At 46.5% G+C, this 21,914-nt stretch overlaps 1 protein-coding gene across 7 annotated transcripts in view; it reads right to left on the reverse strand.

The window, feature by feature from the left end:
- The window catches only part of LOC109869296 (pleckstrin homology domain-containing family G member 5), a 70,250-nt gene that overhangs the window by 26,927 nt on the left and 21,409 nt on the right, over positions 1–21,914 (reverse strand). For 5 of the 7 annotated variants that reach the window (XM_031804128.1, XM_031804127.1, XM_031804125.1 and 2 more), the window contains exon 2: positions 20,419–20,495. In XM_031804128.1, the coding sequence (XP_031659988.1) occupies positions 20,419–20,495 (77 nt within the window). Of the gene's footprint in view, positions 1–9,564; positions 9,666–10,455; positions 10,700–20,418; positions 20,496–21,914 lie in introns of those variants that run through there. The other 2 variants (XM_031804129.1, XM_031804130.1) reach the window with 2 other exon arrangements.

Consider the following 21,914-nt stretch of genomic DNA (forward strand, 5'->3'; position numbering starts at 1 on the left):
AGCCCTGTTGGATGTTCTTACTACGTTGACAAGCCAATAAATACACCTGTAGGCTTTGTATTCCATGCATGGATATAAAGTACCTGTCAACACAAAGATGCAGCATGTCAACTCCAGCTATCCACAAACATTGATAATACCATATGTTCTGCTAGGGCCATTAAGCTGTAATTTAAATCCCTGGAAAACAGTCAAGAACACTTTGGTTTAATGAATTGAGGCGTACAAGAATGTGCCCCTGTTGTGCTCTCACCCTCCACCTACCTTCCAGCTGAGTGAATGAGAGCAGCACTGTCCCCCAGCCAGCCATACAGTCAGGCTCCATGTCCAGGCCAATAAGCACCCAGGCATTCAGCTACAAAATCCACCACCTCTCCAGTACGCTATAACTAACAGAGTCCTTTCCTTTCTCTCCCCCCGGAAACAGCCACAAGCTGCCTAATTAATCCATACTTCTCAATGTCTAGCCAGGTTAAGTACCAGTAAGTATTTTGAGGAACTGGTTGGGGGCCGGGGGAGGCGTAGCTGTGAGGTTAAGACCGGCCAAGCCAAGGAAGGAGTCCCAGTATAGAGATAAACGTGAAGGAGGAGGAGAAAAATAATAATAATACGCAGATTTAAGAAGTCCAAAGCCCCCTAATCTCAGTGGACTGGGCTGATCTTGCTCTGGCAGAGCCATCTGACGCTCCGTCGACAGGCAGGCAGGGTTGAGATTAGACCAGGGGCCCCTCCCTCATTTCCAAGACAGCCAGGCAGGGTCCTCTGACGCTCCTCCTTTCTATTCCCCGGGACCTCTAGTCTACACCCTAACCCAGACACATATCTAGGGTTAACAGCATGCTCTCTAGAGAGAGACCGAGTGAGTGTGAGTGAGAGAGAGACCGAGACAGAGAGACCGAGAGAGAGAGAGAGAGAGAGACCGAGAGAGAGAGAGACCGAGAGAGAGAGAGACAGAGAGACCGAGAGAGAGAGAGAGAGACCGAGAGAGAGAGAGACCGAGAGAGAGAGAGACCGAGAGAGAGAGACAGAGAGACCGAGAGAGAGAGACAGAGAAACCGAGAGAGAGAGACCGAGAAAGAGAAAGAGAGAGAGAGAAAGAGAGAGAGAGAGACCGAGAGAGAGAAAGAGAGAGAGAGAGAGAGACAGAGAGACCGAGAGACAGAGAGACCGAGTGAGTGTGAGTGTGAGAGAGAGAGAGACCGAGAGAGACCGAGAGACCGAGAGAGAGAGACCGAGAGAGAGAAAGAGAGAGAGACAGAGAGACCAAGAGAGAGAGACAGAGAGACCAAGAGAGAGAGACCGAGAGAGAGAGACAGAGAGACCGAGAGAGAGAGACAGAGAGACCGAGAGAGAGAGACAGAGAGACCGAGAGAGAGAGACAGAGAGACCGAGAGAGAGAGACAGAGAGACCGAGAGAGAGAGACAGAGAGACCGAGAGAGAGAGACAGAGAGACCGAGTGAGTGTGAGTGTGAGAGAGAGAGAGACCGAGAGAGACAGAGACAGAGAGACCGAGAGAGAGAAAGAGAGACCGAGTGAGTGTGAGAGAGAGAGAGACCGAGAGAGACAGAGACAGAGAGACCGAGAGAGAGAGACCGAGAGAGAGAGACCGAGAGAGAGAAAGAGAGAGACCGAGAGAGAGAGACAGAGAGACCGAGAGACCGAGAGAGAGAAAGAGAGACAGAGAGACCGAGAGAGAGAGACAGAGAGACCGAGTGAGTGTGAGTCTGAGAGAGAGAGAGACCGAGAGAGAGAGACCGAGACAGAGAGACCGAGACAGAGAGACCGAGAGAGACAGAGAGAGAGAGACAGAGAGACCGAGAGAGAGAGACAGAGAGACAGAGAGAGTGTGAGTGTGAGAGAGAGAGAGAGACAGAGAGACCGAGAGAGAGAGACAGAGAGACCGAGAGAGTGTGAGTGTGAGAGAGAGAGAGACCGAGAGAGAGAGAGACCGAGAGAGAGAGAGACCGAGAGAGAGAGACAGAGAGACCGAGAGAGAGAGACAGAGAGACAGAGAGACCGAGAGAGAGAGACAGAGAGACCGAGTGAGAGAGACAGAGAGACCGAGTGAGTGTGAGTGTGAGAGAGAGAGAGACCGAGAGAGAGAGACCGAGAGAGAGAGAGAGACCGAGAGAGAGAGACAGAGAGACCGAGAGAGAGAGACCGAGAGAGAGAGACAGAGAGACCGAGAGAGAGAGACAGAGAGACCGAGTGAGTGTGAGTGTGAGAGAGAGAGACCGAGAGAGAGAGAGAGACCGAGAGAGACAGAGACAGAGAGACCGAGAGAGAGAAAGACAGAGAGACTGAGAGAGACAGAGAGACCGAGAGAGAGAGACAGAGAGACCGAGACAGAGAAAGAGAGACAGTGTGAGAGAGACCGAGAGACCGAGACCGAGACAGAGAAAGAGAGACAGTGTGAGAGAGACCGAGAGACCGAGACAGAGAAAGAGAGACAGAGAGACCGAGAGAGAGAGAGAGACCGAGACAGAGAAAGAGAGACAGAGAGACCGAGAGAGAGAGAGAGACCGAGACAGAGAAAGAGAGACAGAGAGACCGAGAGAGAGAGAGACAGAGAGAGAGACCGAGAGAGAGAGAGACAGAGAGAGAGACCGAGAGAGAGACAGAGAGACCGAGACAGAGAAAGAGAGACAGAGAGACCGAGAGAGAGAGAGACAGAGAGAGAGACCGAGAGAGAGAGACAGAGAGACCGAGTGAGTGTGAGAGAGAGAGAGACCGAGACAGAGAGACAGAGAGACCGAGAGAGAGAGACAGAGGGACCGAGAGAGAGAGACAGAGGGACCGAGAGAGAGAGACAGAGGGACCGAGAGAGAGAGACAGAGAGACCGAGAGAGAGAGACAGAGGGACCGAGAGAGAGAGAGACAGAGAGACCGAGAGAGAGAGACCGAGAGACCGAGAGAGACAGAGAGACCGAGAGAGACAGAGAGACCGAGAGAGAGAGAGACCGAGAGAGAGAGACCGAGAGAGAGAGAGACAGAGAGACCGAGAGAGAGAGACCGAGAGAGAGAGACCGAGTGAGTGTGAGTGTGAGTGTGAGAGAGAGACCGAGACAGAGAGACCGAGAGAGAGAGACCGAGAGACCGAGAGACCGAGAGAGAGAGACAGAGAGACCGAGAGAGAGAGACAGAGAGACCGAGAGAGAGAGAGACCGAGAGAGAGAGACAGAGAGACCGAGAGAGAGAGACAGAGAGACCGAGAGAGAGACAGAGAGACCGAGAGAGAGAGAGACCGAGAGAGAGAAAGACCGAGAGAGAGAAAGAGAGACCCTTGTTTACTGTAATAGGCACATGAAACGCTCCCCTCCAAAAGCACAATTAAGTTTAGTGTGCTTTGAAGTTTTTAGATGAAGCATGTTGTTGGATGGGAGATTCAAATGCAACTTAAAAGAAAAGGCCTTTCTCCAGTCATTCCAAAACATTGGTATGATGGTATATTGCTAGTTATATTAATCCATAGTTGGAATGTTTCGTTCTGTTCTCTCTCGCTGTTAAATAAAATACAAAACATTGTGCTATGTAACAACATGAGCATGTCAGGAAATCTCAAGTGTACTGCTTTCAATTTGTTTTCCTGGAAATAACAATAAACCTTTCCCCTCAGAAGTCATTTCACACACAGCCCCCTGTATCCCAACAGCTCTCCCTCAACAACCACATAACGGACGTGACATGGTGTTAATGAAATGTGGAGACAGACGTGTGTGTGTGTGTGTGTGTGTGTGTGTGTGTGTGTGTGTCAGACGGGTGAAACAGGAGCAAATCAGATGCCATATTTAGACAGCGGCGGGCTCAGCAAGGTAACCAACAACTCACGCACGGGCCGGGTGTCCAGGCAGCCGCATTCCTGTCGGGACTGAAGCTGCTGAACGTATCTGCTGCCTGGGCGACCCAACACACATAAACGTGTCACCTCTCGGATGATGAAAACTCTCCTATGACTCTTCTCTCCGGGACAAAAAGCCACACATTCAGTCCCAAAACCTGTCAGAGTTTTGTTATAAAGAAGGGGGGGGGGGGGACAGACTACATTTGAACATACTCAGAGGACAAGACTCAAAGGCTTTGTCACTGAAACGTTGAATTATTCAAGTTACCATTTCATCTTAGCGATTGATACTGGGTTGTGATAGTATTTCCCAACAATAGGTCACCTGAGAGTGAAGATGAGAGCACAGCACACTTGGTGATGACTGGTACTAATGGGCCAATTACAGAGTGCACTGTGACTTTGAAGGAGGATGATGGTCAAATGACAGCTGGCTGGGGATCAGGAGCGTGTGTGTGTGTGTGTGTGTGTGTGTGTGTGTGTGTGTGTGTGTGTGTGTGTGTGTGTTATCGTGTTATCAACTCAACGGGATTAGCGGCGGGTTTGGAGGAGGAACAATGATTGTGGCCCGAGCGACACACACAAAATGGTCGGCATTATAAGGTTTGAGCCCCCTCGTCATTAGGAAAATACTGATAAAATGCAAGGCCGCCAACAGCACTGCATCAATCACAACAGTCTCTCTCCCAACCCCCCCCCCCCCCCCCCCGGACTGACTGGCTTTAATCTAAACAGCCTGTCCTGCCAGAGCACACCTAATCCCAACCTCTGTGTGTGTGTGTGTATGTGTGTGTTTACACATTTCCTGCAATAAGGTTGATGATAGTTCCAGTGAACGTTGCAACGAGTGCCTGTACAATGTCATAGTGTGTAAGTGAAAGGTGGAATAGCACTCACTGGAGCAAAATTGTCAGGATGGGATATTGGTGGAAGGAGACTGATTATTGAGAGACAATGTGAAAGAGAAAATAGGGCCCTTGTTGTGTTTAGTTTACTGCTCCACACACACACACACACGTTGTTGGTGCCCACACCCAAAGCTAATTAAATTCCCTTCCCATCTTCCATTGGGTCATCCACATACAGTCAGTCTCCAGCAGCCATCACACACACCACTGAACAGCTATGACGAACGTTCAGTCAAGACAGACGATTGTGTTTAGCTGGGTCGAGCACAGCCCAAACAGTCATGATGACATTTGGATATGGCTACAGTCCTCTAATAAAGCCTTCCTTTCAGTAATTTACTGTGTGCCTTGTTAACACTGCAGTCAGTTGATAGTGTGCTGCAGAGTGTTTCAGTGAACTATTCCACAATAACATCACTCCACCCCCACACTAAACCATCACTTCAGGGCCAGGCACTAACGTGTTAGACATCTTTGATTTGGCAACTTGAAGCAGAGTTCACCCTTTAGCATTAGTTACCTTAAAGCTGATATGCCTTCTCATAATCAGTCATTAAATACATAAGACGTACTGAATCTCACACACACACACACACACACACACACACACACACACACACACACACACACACACACACAGACACACCCTCCCCCGGCTTGGACCGTAAATGAGGCTCGACTGGTGTCTACCGACCTTGGATGACACGTTATCACAACACACGCAAAAGTGACACACAAATGATTGGTTTGACTCAGTCGTGTACAGTCTTGTACAAATAGTAAGACTGTGTGCACTCACACACCCTCAAACAAGACAGGCAGTAGAGACTTCAGACTCCCTCATACACTGGTGTCAGACTCACTCCCGTCTAACTAATCAAATACATTGAACAAAAATATAAACACAACATGTAAAGTGATGGTCCCATGTTTTATGAGCGGAAATAAAAATACAAAAATCCTAGAAATGTTCTATATGTACAAAAAGCTAATATCTCTCAAATTTTGTGCAAACTTGTTTACATCCCCGTTAGTGAGCATTTGTCCTTAGCCAGGATAATCCATCCACCTGACAGGTGTGGCATATCAAGAAGCTGATTAAACAGCATGATCATTACACAGGTGCACCTTGTGCTGGGGACAATAAAATGCTCCCCATTGGGTGGACCTATGCCCTCCAAGGCCCATCCATGGCTGCAGCTCTGCCCAGTTTCGTGAAATCCATAGATTAGGGCATAATTAATTGATTTGAATTGATTTTAATTTTGTATTTAACTTATTTACAATGATGGCCTACCCCGGCCAAACCTGGACGACGCTGGGCCAATTGTGCGCCGCCCTATGGGACTCCCAATCACGTCCGGATGTGATGCAGCCTGGATTCGTGACGCCAGTGACGCCTCTTGCACTGAGATGCAGTGCCTTAGACCGCTGCGCCACTCGGGAGCCCAATTTGATTTCCTTATATGAACTTTAACTCGGTAAAGCCACAGCAGATGTCCCAGAACTGAAAAGCTTCTCCGCTCTCTAACCCTTCCCAGTCCTTCCTATCCTGGTCTGGTCTGTTCTGGGACTCTGTGTTCAGACTCTGACTCCGTCGGCATGCCTTACAACTTATCAATGAGCTGCGTGGGAGAGACTCTCTCCACACCACTTAAAAGAAAATATACAGCTTCAGCCTGGGTGGCCAGCACTCACCGTAATGCTACAGCTGTACTACTGGGACATCGTATCAATCATGGTTTTAATTCAGAATGATGGATTGGTACGCAAATGCTAAACACTAAAATACCCAGGGAGTCTGCGTTACATCAAAAAGACAGTTAAATCACTTCTTCTTAGGCCTGCCATCTAGGCCATCATTACTTTTAGTTACCATTTTCTGAGAACACATTTTCATGCCCCTCTTGGGAGTTGAGCACGCGACTGGGGGGGCCCCTCGGTTCACTGTAGAGGTTGGTGTCCTAAACATCACACGCTGTAGCCTCAGTGTACCCAGTGATGTAGCGGAGGATAAACGCAGGTATACGCCGCACACACAGCTATTTTTCAGTGGGTGTTGCGTATACTCACTTCTGGGGTACGTGTCATAATAGTGTAGTGGAGGTATACACCGTATCAATTAATAAAAGGCAGATTAGAATGTTAAGCTTTTAAAAAAATGACGATAAATGTGAAGAAATAATCGTCTTCAGTGCAGCAACGTGCGCACGGCAGTAGGCCTAGAACAGCGCAAATGTTCCAAAATGCAATTTGTGGAAAACCCCACTAAATCCCACACATATGTGAGAATGAGAAATTAAGAGAGGGGAGATCTAAGGACTATCAAGGGTTGCTAATATGACAAGGATCACGCTTTTGGCTGGAAGACAATGAAAGAAAGTCCTTTGTAAAATAATTGCCTCCACGTTTCTATGGTGGGACTTTGGCTATAGGCTACTTTGAAGCAAGGTAGGACACGCCTCATATATGAAGTAAAAAGTCTAGGTTTCAAACAGTTAAGGAACAGAAAAATATATATAGTGATGCTAATTATAGGCCTAACCGCCTTCTGATAGATGGAAAGGCTTTCCCAAATACTTCAACAAAATGTTAACTAGCTACAAAGTAGCCCATGCCTACCTGTCAGAATGATGTCATGATCACTTGCATCAATCCATTGGCCATTTGTTTTGAAAAGTCCATCTCATGTGCTACAGAAACACCACTAATCAAAACAACAGTGCTAGGTGCCTGGCACTTAAATTAAAGGGTAAGTACACTTAATTTTTTTTTTTTTTAAGTCAGATTTGTTTAAATACCCCCCCCCAAAAAAGTGGTCTCCTGATGTGGTTTAAGCATTTTAGATCATTCGGAGTGCATGTCATTAAAACGGGACATTTTGGGGCCAAATCAGAGTAAACCCACTTCTCCAGGCACCACTACACCACTGACTGTACCCTTTTAGTTCTGGCTGCTACTGGTAGGCTGGGTGGAAACAGAGAGGTGGGGGGGGGATAAATGAGATCAAAGGGATAGATCAGAGCCCCGGGTCAGGACTGGGCCAGATCTGACCATTTCTTTTTCAATAAATAAACTTGGGTGAGTCTGTGAGAAGAGGCAGGGGAGAACAGTGACTCCGCGCTCTCTCTTTCTTCTCCCGCCATCGGTCCGGTTCTCTAGCTGGGCTCTGAGAGAGTGCCAGGACCAGGCCGGAGCTTTTAAAGCAGGAGGTCTTACACAACGCTAGCCTGGCGTGTCTCCTTACTAATAACCCCCCCCCCCTCTACTGTGGAAGGGTTTGCTTTTCTTCAAAACACATATGGAACTCTTCAAAACAGAGGCACTTGTTGTATCGGAGCGTTCAAAGCTAGGGCAGAGTGAGCGTGCATGTGTTTCTGGGACGCATGGGATGATTCATGTATAAAGGCTTGTACTGTAGGGAGACTTGTTTTCGATCTGTAATGAGGAGATGATTGGCAGAGTGAAACATCCAAGCCCAAACCTGAGGCTGAGTGACTGGTGTCTGGTTGACAGGATACATTTTTTTGGTGTATTTGTATCTATTGCCAAGGCAGCAGCTACTGTTCCTGGGGTCCAAACAGTATTAAAACAACCACATCTCTACAAAACATCACAGCCTACATCATAAACAAAAACATCACTTCTCCATCACTACAAAATTACAATGTGTGTGTGTGTGCGCACGTCTCTTCACAGGCCCCGTTGTGCCGTGAGGTGTTATATCTTTAAAAAATATTTTTAAATGTTTCAGATTTTTACTTTGCTTGTGGTACTTGATGTATATTACAGTATATATGATAAAGGATATGATGTCATTCAGGCCAATGCCACAGGTATTAGTGAAGTAGATTAGGTCATTTCTCTAGTGTTGTAATAAAATGCCTGCAGCTTTTCAGTTTAAATTAGGTCAAATAATGTTGATGTACAACCGGATGCATTTTTCCCAGGCTGGGTTAAACACTCCCAACCAAACAGGCCTGACATCTGATCCCATCAGTGGGAAAGTCATTAGTCAAACTAAACTGTGTGACTTGTCATCTGATGAAATGTATTTTAAAAGGAGTTGTCAGGCAGACTGGGGGGGAAAACCACATGGAGTGTGGTAATGATGACAAACCTATGACACATCTCCTACTGTAAGTCTTAGGAGAGGACTGACTTTTCCAGATGTACACACCGTAGAGAGTACGCTAGGGAAACAGGTCCGGACTAGAGAGAGGGAACCTGACATCAGTTCAGAATATAGCAGTCTCCAACACAAACCACATGATTACGCAGTGGCAAAAAAACAGAAGAAAAAAAAACAGCTCATCGTCAATAGTCAACGGTCCATTTGATTAGCTGTGTTTGGTCAGTGGATGTACAGTAGAGTTTGGGAATTGTCTGTTCTAGGACAGAGATAAACTGAAGGACATCCATCTCACAGAACTTTACAGGAAATAGCCTCTCTTTTTACAAAGGAAACATTCCACCAAAAGTGTGTTTCAACATGTAGCATGATTTCACACCCACACCTTGAGAAATAGGCTCGTACTTCAACGAGGAAGAGACTCAGACCACCCTGAAATCAAGCCTTTTGTCCCTAAAAGGTGAAGCCAAGCCTTTTGTCCTATACCCATATGATATACCATATATACGCAGAGGCATTCAAAAAAAAAAACTTTTAAACAATCATAAAACTGCAGATTTGCTGTTGGCCTCGTCGGACACTGAACTGTCAACGAAGGCAAAACGAGAGACAACTTTTTCCTTACACACAAACATCGAGAGTTATTGGGGTGACCACATGAGAAATCTGAAGACCCACTCACCGGCAGCTGGTCTGTCTCCGCTCTAACGCAGTCAAGTGCACTGAGACGGAGCGAGTGTTTTCTCAGGCTGCAACTGCTGGACTGTGATGCAACCAGGCTTCCTATCCATAGCTTCAGGGAAGGAAAAGAGACCGATAGGCAGGAAGGAGATGTGCACGACCCCCCCCCCAAAAAAAGAGGAAGTGCATGAAAAAGAAAATAATTTTGGGAACTGCTGGAAACTCCTAGAGACAAATTGCTGATTTGAACACAGGCAGTTCCAATTTCGACTTGGAAATGAATAGTTGGTAAGCCACTTTAAATTTGGTATGAAGAAAATGGAGGAGGGGGGGCACTGGCTGGGCTGGCGTGTGCTGTTGAGGATCTTGGGTTGTTGATATAAGAAGCAGATGTAGAATATGCTGATGTCTGACAAAAAAAAGAGAGACTTAAAAAAGGCCCCCAAACGTTGCAATTGATGTCTGTGTGTACGCCGTCATCACTAGCAGGCAGGAACAGTGTAGAGATAGGGAGAACATGGGGGCTGACTGAAAAGGCTCCAGGAAGTTTGTAGGTGGCCTATGCGCCCCGAGGAACAAAAGGGTTTAAAAGTCAAGACATAAAGAGAGGGTGCATGTCACTAGCATTCTCACTGAGGAACAACATATCACTCAGCTTCACTCTGGCTGTGGATCTACTCAGTTCAGGTATGATATCCCTTTGCCAGACCATTCTCCCACCTGTTCCTATAGATTACACCTAGCTGTGAACCAAAATGTAAGATCAACCCTAAAACCACACAACCCTAGGCAGACAATAACACACACATGCTGGGTTCCTTTCACTGAACCTCCGTACTAATGCACACAGCGGGAGAGGTTGTGAGAGGAGTAAGGATGTTCGATCACTCACCTCCAGTTTGCAAACAAAATGTGCTGGGAAAAAGGGTTCCCCGAAAATAATCTCTCAGTTTCGATGGGTAAGTGACAAAATACTTCCAAGGTCACAACTGTCGGTAGCTCGGTGGCAGGCAGACCAGAAGTTAAAATCCCACCCTCGATGGAAGCTTCTCTCTAATCTCGTTCATCTGTCAGTAAGGGAGCGTGAGAGAAAGTGTTTTAAAGTCCCTAGAGCTCTATGAGCAGGAAGAGCTCCAAGGTAGTAGAACGCCACAGGACAACCTGACAGACGAGACTAGATTGAGCATGAACATGTGAGCTGCCTCTGTGTTTGCGATACCCCGCCCCCATCTACACCATCAACCTCTCCCTCCACACAAAGACCTACCAGCATACACACATCCTGGACTGACTCACTGACTTGTATAGAAACCAGTCCTTATTCTAAACATCTCATGTTCTCCCCCCCCCCCCTGTCTTCACAGAAATTGAATGACTAAAACTGGATTTACCCACAATTTCTATGCTTCTCCCTACTCATGTATATCTTGCTCCGTATTCACCTCTCCCTCCCATTTCTCCCTGTGTTTGACCCCTGACCCCTCAGTGGCACAAGGTCAGAGAGTAGCACGCAGGACGGTGTATTTGTGCTTTAAAAAGAGCTGACAGGAAAAAGAGGCAGCGTTTTAGTGGTTCTTTCCTACATAGTAAAAGTTGTCAATGGGAGGAAACAGTGTAAGAAGCAGTGCTAGAGAACTGCACTTGCTTACGTCTTTCAATATCAGATTAAAATAAGTCACTTGCGTATATGATTTCAATCTTGATGACAAGATATTGGAATATTCTAATCATACCGGCACGGAAGTTAACCTTAATATTGTTGAAACTTCTGGTGGCTGAAATATCAAAATGACTGCCTCCCTCATGACCCCATGTCTTTGCACAGTCTACTGTGCTAACCTGTCCACAAACATGGGCCAGTACACTGCTCTCTGTTCTTTTGTCATTCAACCTAAGCCTAGAGGAGTCTACAATTAGCCAACTCTGAAAAACGATTCAGGGGTCCCATGGCTGCAGGGAGGCTGGAGAGACTTCCTGGGGAGGGGAGAGGTCAGTTCTGTTCGGGATGGGAAGCCCAAACTAATCTCTCCTCTTCAAAACAAGTCAACATACGGGTCCCCCTGCCCAACCCACCATCCGCCGTTGCCAACCTCAATTACAGCAGTCTGTGTTTAAAAGATGGGGCGGCAGCCACGCAATTACCCTGAAGGATTAGTTTGTGGTGGCAGTGTCATTGTTGGGGAGGAGAAGGGGAATGTATTTTGTGTAAAGAGGTGACCCTCCCTTGATGCCGGACCTTGGCATTAATCCCTCCCGGACCGATAAGTCCAGATATCGTTTCACAAGGTGTGTTCAGGAGACAAAGAGATAAAACAGAGAGGAAGATAAGTGTGTAGAGCGTAAAGAGCGGGCGAGAAGGGCAATAAAAAAAAGGATACATGTAGCCTAATTATTTCACCATAAATTATGTTGGAAGTTCCAGGGGCTGGAGTCTGGTTTGGGAGTTCATTCGACTGATAAAAAAAAAAAAAGTTGCCTACTATTACTCGTCGTATCCGCGATAATAACATGTTTTGGATTTTGGGGAGATTTTCTCGAGAACACGGGTCCTTTTTCCTAATTGAAGGCTCAGACAAGACCGTCATTCTTAAACCGTTAATTAGCTTCAACCATCCTGCTGACTCCCTCCCTCAGAAATTAGAAATTAGCCCTAACCAGTAATTACACATGAAGGCTTTAGTTTGGTTTGCCATGAAGAAGAGCAGAGCTTCACGTGTGAGGAGGGATTTGAATGTTGTTATGTCGTTTCAACCCACCATCTACGCCACGGCGAGCCTCGTTATAAGACTTTGAAAAACCAGCCAGTTACATTGGTCGTCCCTGACTCCCTGTCGTCCCAAGGCCATTTCCATTGGAGTGTCGGTTGGTCGTTGGTGTTGCCCAGTCAGATGCCCTCTTCCTGTTATTCCACTGCCTGCTCCCAGTTAAAAGAGGCTCACATGGTTTGGGGTTGGTGTCACCATCTCATGAGTACCTCCTCCTGGCTTTGAATACCTTCCTGATAAGACAATCGACAGATCGGCTCACGTCTCTCACACACACACACAGTTGGCCGCGTGTCAAATCCTTAGGCCTAATTTCCATACATACAGGGGGTATCCCCTTTCTTTTCCGCATTTCAATGACATGTGTGTTTTGCTGTGAAATCGGTCGTGTTTTTTTGATGCAAGCCTACTACCCAGCAAGGTAAGTATCTCCACGGAGAGCACTATTTAATCTGATGACTGCCTTCATTTGCATCATTCATTGTGTCGCCAATCACGATTGAAAAATGAATGACCCAAGACTGATGGGGGTCACTACTAAACTTATTTCAAGGAAACCCAAGTAAAAAAACACAACGGCGATCAAATCTGCCACTGTCATTGAGAACGATTTACCATCGGAATACCGCCTAAGCGATTTGCGTACGTGAGAACTTCGGAAACAACCCCTTGTTTGAATGTCAAGAGAATGGTAGAAACATACAGTATGGGAAGAAAGAGGTCGATTGGCTAATAGACGATGACGGCGGTGCGTTGGGAGTTCTGTGGAGTCAAAAGCATGTTGTAGCTTGCATGAGGCCAACTGTGACTCTAGGAATAGGTCTGTACGTCACCCACGGCTTCCTGCTTGGCTATAGCCACCAGCAGAGACTGTGTCTTTACCCAATCACCCTCTGTGTGTGTGTGTGTGTGTGTGCCTGTAGACGTCACGTACGATTACCGGGAAGTGGAATATTACATAGTCATACTACCTGCCGTAGAACATCCACTGGAATGGAAAATTTGATCGTTAAAGTATTTCAAATGTGCTCTGTGTGTCATTGAGATTACAGTAGGCCTGTGCTTTATGGGGTGAAATCACTTTCCAGATCGCAAATGCTTTCATGTCCTCGGCCAATTCAACCACGCGATCGCAGAAGTGAGATGTAGCCTATGCCGTAGAAATACTTCAATTCTGTTGCTCTATAAAAAAAAGGTACTTTTCCATAAATCATGTCCAGAGAAAAAAAGAAAATGCTTGAAATGAATATTTAAAACACTATCATAAGCATTATTGGTTTCTGTGTGAAGAAGGAGTTCCAGTCTTTACCAGGCATATCAAAAGACACTGCTCTTAACTTCCACTATGTACTTCACATTGAAAACCCATTATCTTACTTTTCCCTGAGCAATCCCAATGCCCAAATCCTGCTTAGTAGTCTAACATCACAGTACCACCACAGCAGAAATCCCACCCATGCCAGCCGGAGTGGTTCTGGCTCCGTCTCAAATGGCACCCTATTCCCTATGTGTAGTGCGCCACTTTGGAACAGACTCCTATGGGCCCTAGTCAAACGTAGCACTACATAGGTAATAGGGTGCCATTAGTGACAAAAGCATTTGACTTCTCATACAGGGAAAACTTTCCTTACACAGAAAATTAGGTAATCCTTCCTTCCTTCCTTTTCCTGCTAAGAAACCCCAATCGGAGACTCTGTGCTCTCTTAATTCTCCTTACGACTCATAACGGGTCTACTTAAGCTATATTTATTTTGGTGCTTGTTATATAAAAGGTCATACAAGTTGTGAGGAATATTTGGATGACAATCAAGCATGTTATGAGTTATGTACATATTTTCCTGCTTCAAGCAATATTAAATCACTTACTGGATGGTAGAAGTATGTGTCTTCACAAATCAACAGCCAAAGACAACCAGGACACAGGGCTCTGAGCACGTAGAATATGGGTCTACTTTCAATGCAAATTAAAAGGTATATCCATAAACACACGCACACACACGCGCACGCACACGCGCACGCACAAGCACACACGCACACTCTCTCTCCCACGAGCGCGCACACAGACAGAGAGACAGCTAGATCATTTTACCTCGAATTATTGACAGTACATCTATAAATCGTGCTCCAGTGTTGGCCGCCCTCATGCCTAAGACCTTTTCAAAACAGACTGTTCCTCATTAGACCAGGACAAAAAAAGAGGGGGGGGGGAAGGGAGAAAGAGCCGTATGAAAATTAAAAGGATGTGCACAGCTGCTTTAAATAGTCCTCTGATCTGTCCGTGCCAAGAGGCAGCTAGAGCCAGGCTCATGCCGGAGGAGAGCCAAGCAGGGAAGGGAAGCATCATTAGGCAACTCGGTAAGGAATTAAGGCTTACCACTGTACCTCAATACCTGGGTTTCAGTCACCCTATAGATGATTGTTGAATAGCTGACGGCGTGATGTTGTGTGTTGTTTTTGCATTTGTTCAGACAATTATTCACCACGCTGGAAGTTCAAGGGACTGTTTCGTTCGTGACTCGCTTTAAAAGGGAGGATAATATTACTTCCAAAAAGTGTCACTACTTCCAAAAAACCAATAACATCAGAGAGATATTAGTCATCAAATGAATATATAAAGGGGCAGGAATAAAAAGGTTAAAACCATCCAAGTGAAACCAATGAAACCAAAAGAGAGAAATAGAAGTCAGTCAGCTGGTTGAAACCTCTCCCCTTCCATCCATCCACCCTTCCATTCCGTCACCGTCCCTGCAGCTGTTTGTACTAGGAGGGGCGCGTTGCCGTGAGAACCCACACCTTTCGGGGCCTGTCTGGTCCTGTCCCGTTCCCGTAGAGACAGGGGGGGGGGGGGGGGGGGGGGGGGGGTGTAATTAACTATATATGTGGGAGACCTGTTACAGAGCGAGCTCAGACTGGCCTCTTCTCCTTCCTGTGCCAAGAATGCTGCAGCTGCAGTCAGGTGCACAAGTAGGGGTATTCTTGTGCCCAAACACCTGCCCCTTTGCCATCCCACCCAGTTCCCTTTTGGGTGGTATAATTTGTGTTCTTTTTTTTTTTTGTAAACAGTTTTTGTTGTTCTGAGCCCACTGCCCCCAAGTCGTTGTGACTTCGTCAAGTTCGACACCCCCCCCCACCCCGACCGCTGATCTGCCCTATACGGAGCTCATGTGCGACGCTTGTGCCTTTCTCCCAGTCTGTCCTGTATGGAGTTTGGCACACCCGCCCGGGATCCAAAAATACATGGCTTCACCGGTCGAGTGTGTAGCCATCTACCTAGTTTAAATATCAACAGAGCTGCCACAGTAGAGTAACACTTGGTTAGCATCATCGTTAACATTCAGTCTGGTTGGCTGATCACCAGTTCCTTTTAGAACCATAGCCGCGGTAAGGGTCCTGGAGGGGCTGCAGCACCCCTGACAAATGTAAATACATTTGCCAAATAAATATAAATTACTGCTGTCTGTTCCGAAATACATTAAATCATTCAGAATAGCCTTCTCCACCACGACTAGGCCTATAATTTAGCCACAAAAGACCAATAGCTGCAGATTGTGTGTAGCCCAATAACAAGGCATAAGCCTGAAGTCGGGAACAAGCAGCACATCTGAAGGTGAACAGCATGCAGCGAAGAGAGGCCTTTCATAATATTTCAAATCCAATCGCGGGAAAACAAGTCGGAATCTATCTGCTGTAAGCTACTAAAATATTTGATCAACTTCCAAATATGCCTATTGGGCGAACATTGTTTTACAGAGTAAGGTATTGTAATGACCTGACTAGATCACAAAAGGAACAATTGTCCAGATAGAGAATTGAGTTTACGAATTGACGGTTTATTAACCCATCTTCTCACAGGCTACCGTTTGGCCGTAGCCCACGCCAAATAAATGAAGGATACCCTATAAAAACAACCGTAACCTTCTCTTGTCAAGGCCAGAAGTAAGAGAGAGAACAATGGCTAAACCTGGTCTTAACTTCCAGTGCTCCATCCCCCTGCCCAACCCCCTTCCACGCCACTCCGCCAGGATGCCCGGCATCAGAACATTCCAGGCATTCCCGTGATTGGCAGAGAGCAGGTTGATTGGCATGGCGGACCCCGCGAACACTGGGTACCGGTACGTACAACACAAACAACTAACAGCATAACACATAACGCACAGCTGTCTGTGCGGGTCGCTACAGTGTGTTTTTGGCACAAACACGTCGGCCATTACTGGCGAGTGAGCTGCGCATCATTGCGTGAGTCAGTGAAACCGGAAAGGGGGAGACTATACGGACACTCCACATGTCCAAGTTGATGACATATGTCTCACAGCAAGAGTCAAGTGAAGATAAACCGATTCGGTTCAGTCAGTGATCCTGATGAGCCCTTCCCAGCTAGCTAGTTTAAGCTTGTGGGCTGTTATTGGTTACACGCAAGCGGGAGAGAAGGACACTGTTCCCGTATTGTAGTGTTGCCCGCTTGCAGCGCAAACTCTCCCCATTGAGCAGTAGACTGTATCTCGGATAATGCCATTCAGATGGCTACTACCAATTTTACAAGTTATTTCTTGTGTAGGCTGTTATCCTATTCAAAATAAAATCACCTCTCCCGTTGGCAAGCACCTTGATACAACATTCATTGGCACAGGCTTGTCTCTAGGTTAGTTCATTGGCATGTCACGGTGACATCCAGAGGGTGATCGATACTACAAGTTATTTCTCCCTGGCCCATCAAAATAAACATCACTTTCTTTTACGAGTTGTAACTAGCGCCATGCTGCTGTTGTTGCCAGCTATCAGGACAACGGACTGAACCGAATCCATTCGTCTCCACACTGTTGACTAGTCGTGTGTGCCACAGAAAGTTTATGACTCTAGTGACAAAATTAAGGAATTTAGAAGGGAGGGGGGGAGAATTTTGGCAGGCAAGAAAATGGCCTTGCCGAAATCCTCTCTCCACCCTTCTAATTTCCTTACATTTTGTGGCCAGAGTCAAATACTTTCTGTGACACACACTACTAGTCAACATGAGCTACCAAAATGATTCTGAAGTGTGCCAGGCCTTGCAGTCCCAAGATAGAAGGGGGAGCTTTGGGCAGGCAATACAATGCCCCCCCCCCCGCAATAAACATTTCAAAACAACTACTAGTCGAATAAGACATGGGGGAGATTAAGAATTTTGGCAAAGAGATTTATTTATAGACTAATACACTTTTCAAATAGCCAAACCGAAAGCTGCAGACAATACTAGTGAAATCTCAACTAGCAAGCAAGTCGCAGCAATGAAGAATTGAGTGTGTGCATGTTCACGAGACGGGGGGAGGGGGGATTCTTGCAGGGGGAGATTTTCGGCACAATAACGGCACAAATGACATATTAAGCACTGAACAGGTAGTCTAGACTCTAGCTAACCTCCATATACAAAAATATCCACACAAGCCACACATCATGAATTAAAAGATGATCAATATTATCTATATTATTTATTATGAAGTTATTATTTAAAAGCATTGAAGATGTATCACAATCAGTAGAAACAATCAAGCTAGCTAACTAGCAGATTTACAGCCATCATCAACATCAATGATCAGCTGACAGTTTACCCGCTTTTCCTGATGTCAATCATGTCTAACTACCAATCATATCTGTAACTGTCAATCATAACTCATTTTGAGCACCTGCCCCCTGAAAAGGTCCATGCACGGCCCTGCTGCTAACCGCCACAGCACGGTCAGGCAGTCCAATATTAACTCACAACTAAAGGCCTAGCTATCCGCCTGAACAGTCCCAGACCTACAACAAAGGTTTAAATTAGCTTCATACGACTATGGTACAAACCCTTTGGAAAACACATGAAATTGTTATCTAAGCCTAACCTCAGTACAGGTAGTGTTAAGTAATGTGATGATGACTCTACTCGTAGACAGCTATAGTAGGTAGTGTCAGTACCAGACTTTCATGGGACACCTGGATGTACTCAGTGAATTATTGGACAGGTGAACTTGACTAATGCTACGCCAGGGCGCATGTCTCATGCGGTGGCTGGAACAGACTCACAAATGCCTCTGGGGCACTGAGTTACCGCAGAATGGAACGGTTATAATACTATGAAGTAGGACCAAAGGAAAAGCTATAAAGACCAAGCACTTTCAAATAAAAATGGAGAAATAACGTGAGGAAAGAGACTGCAGTCCAGTTGACTGACTCTCTCTATCTCCCCTTCTCTATCTCCCTGTTGCCAAAAGCAGCTCAGTTCAAAGGGTTTGTTCAACTCCTTAAAAATACTCTTAAAATGAAATGTAAAAAGTTGAACGTTTCTGTTCGGAGTCAAATGGCTTCTTTGATGAGTTCATTTAAAACCACATGGGATATAATACAAAGTGTATTTTTAAAAAGCTCTAATCATGTCTAAAACGTTTATGCAATGCAGGCAATCGGAGTGAAACGCAACAAGAGGTAATAAGAAGAGATGGGACTGCTGCGTAACTGGCCTGCTTCATTTAGCGCCCCCTGCTGACTAAGACCAGAAATGTCACAGACAGGAGACATGGACATTTCCCTGCTGCTCTGTCTGCCAACTGAAGACAACATTAGCACAAGTGAGGGAACAAGGCTTTGCTGTGCCATCCTCTGAAATATACGAGTTTGTCAACCGACTGGAGAGATGTAGATGATTAAATGGAAATCAGACAGAAAAAGGCAGCAAAGAAGAAGAGTGGGGGAGAGATTTGAGGCTGGGACAGGGCTGTTGCTTGCAGTTGAAAACAAGGCTTCCCTCCCTCCCGTCCATCCCAGTCCAGTCACCAGCGAGCTTCTCAATCCTCCCCTGCTCCTATCCCAGTCCAGTCCCCATAACTAACAGGCCTCGTCTTAATCTCCTTACATAACGTCAGCCCGTGACCTCGGCCAAGGAGACGGGTTGAGTCAGTCGGACAGGCTTTGTCCCAAATGAACTCCCCTCCTCCCACCGGTGCACAGATCAACACACACACGATGTAGACCAGGGATGTCAAACAAATTTTGTCTGTGGGTCGTATTTCGGTCTTCGCCAAGGTCCAGAGGGATGCACTGATTAGAACAAATATATAAACAATAGTCCTCTATCCATCGCTTTTGGAATTTTCGATGCTCCATGACCATCCAGCTTTGGTTTCGGTGATTCTTAGTAACGTGGAAAAAGTGAAGACACTGTATAATATAGGTCCATTATCATTTCTACACAGTTTTGATATGGTTTTAGTCTCTTTCAATGTAGACAGAGGGTTGTTTTCCCCTGGTAGAAAAAAATGATACAATAAAAAAAGTTTACTCAAACCACCCGGGGGGCCTGAATGGGCCTGCAGGACTGGAGTTTGACACGTGATGTAGACACTTCACCCACTGTGTACGTTCACTGGCTCTTGCTCAAATTTTACAAACAAAATCCTAAAAGGCCTGTAGAAGATCCTTGTTGCCTGTTATAACACGAGCAGGGCAGGAGAAAAGCGATGTACAGTAGTAGTGTTTCTATCACCCAGGGAAAGGAGGGGAGGGACGGATCTGCCCAATAACGTGTGAAGCCGAAGAGAGGCATTTTTTGTTAAAGAAAGGGACCGGTTGCTCTGTCACGGAAACTGAGGGTGAAACACATCTTATCCAGATTGAGAGAAAGGGCTCCTGTGAAGTGGACCGTTGGGGGAGAGCCGAGCGACCAGACAGAGACTGCTTTGGTTCATCTGGCCTTCTGGCTATGGTCCTGTTTTCAGAAAGCAGCCGCTTCAAAGGAATAATTCCTTTCACAGTCTAGTGGCCAGACACACTGCCTCACGCCTCGTACCCTTTTAACACCTAACAGAAGAAAAGGAGTCTCTCCCTAATCAGGTTGTATGTAGCGGGACCTCACCATAGAGCTTCAATATTCTAGATACCTTTACGAGGGTAAAGGTCTTAAGGGGTCAAGCTGGACCTCGTGTAGCATACGAGTTCTGTCCAAACGGACAATCCAAATGAAATAAAGTTACACACTGATCTCTCCTCACTGTGGATTTATTTGATAATGATTTGGGCTCAATGAATCAGGCTCAAAGGGATAATCCCTAACTGACTGGCCCATCCCAGGATGTGAGTCTTACCTTCGAGGCCTGTCGACGGTCAGGGCACTCAGGATGCTGGCACACCACCCAGTCCTCCTCCTGAACAGGCTTCTCGTCTGGAACACACAGCAGAGGAAAGACCATGAGAAACACACACCTCTGTAGAAGAGCACACACACAGACCTAATAAATATGTCACCCTCGACCACTGCTACTCTCACTTCTGCGATGCATACAAAGTCCTCCCCGCCCTCCCTTCGGCAAATCTGACCACGATGCCATCTTGCTCCTTCCGTCTTATAGGCAGAAACCCAAACAGGATGTACCAGTGACGAGAACCATCAAACGCTGGTCCGACCAATCGGAAGCCACGCTTTAAGAATGTTTTGATCACGCGGACTGGAAAATGTTCCGGTCAGCCTCCGAGAAAAACATCGACCTAAACGCTGACTCGGTAAGTGCATTTATAAAGAAGTGCATTGGAGATGTTGTACCCACTGTGACTATTAAAAGGAATCCAGCCACTTCACGGACACCGACGTCATGCTTCCAGACAAACTAAACACCTTCTTTGCCCGCTTCGAGGAAAATACATTGCCACTGTCGCGGCCTGCTATCAAGGACAGCACCACCCCCTCTCCATGGCTGACGTGAGTCATTCAGTCAAGGATCATATCAACTCCACCTTACCGGTCACCCTAGATCCACTTCAGTTTACATACAGCCCCAATAGGTCCACAGGTTTGCAGACGACACAACAGTAGTGGGCTTGATTACCAACAATGACGAGAAAACCTGCAGGGAGGATGTGAGGGCACTCAGAGTGTGGTGTCAGGAAAATAACCTCTCACTCAACGTCAACAAAACAAAGTAGATGATCGTGAACTTCAGGAAACAGCAGAGGGTGCACCTCCCTATCCACATCAAAGGGACAGCAGTGGAGAAGGTGGAAAGTTAAGTTCCTCTGCATATCACAGACAAACTGAAATGGTCCACTCACGCAGACAGTGTGGGGAACAAGGCGCAACAGTGCCTCTTCAACCACAGGAGGCCTAAAACATTTTGCTTGTCAACCAAAACCCAGACTAACTTTTACAGATGCACCATCGAGAGCATCCTGTCGGGCTGTATCATAGCCTGGTACGGCAACTGCACCACCCTCAACCGCAAGGCTCTCCAGTGGGTGGTGCGGTCTGCACAACGCATCACCGGGGGCAAACTACCTGCCCTCCAAGACACCTACACCACCCGATGTCACAGAAAGGCCAAAAAGATAAATCAAAGACAACAACCACCCGAGCCACTGCCTGTTCACCCCGCTATCATCCAGAAGGCGAGGTCAGTACAGGTGCATCAAAGCAGGGACCGAGAGACTGAAAAACAGCTTCTATCTCAAGGCCATCAGACTGTTAAACAGCAATTACTAACTCAGAGGCTGCTGCCCACATTGAGACCCAATGACTGGACACTTTAATAAATGGATCACTAGTCACTTTATACAATGCACTCTAAATAATGCCACTTTAATAATGTTT

Source organism: Oncorhynchus kisutch, linkage group LG24 (genome assembly GCF_002021735.2).
Source record: "Oncorhynchus kisutch isolate 150728-3 linkage group LG24, Okis_V2, whole genome shotgun sequence".
Lineage (NCBI taxonomy): Eukaryota > Metazoa > Chordata > Actinopteri > Salmoniformes > Salmonidae > Oncorhynchus > Oncorhynchus kisutch.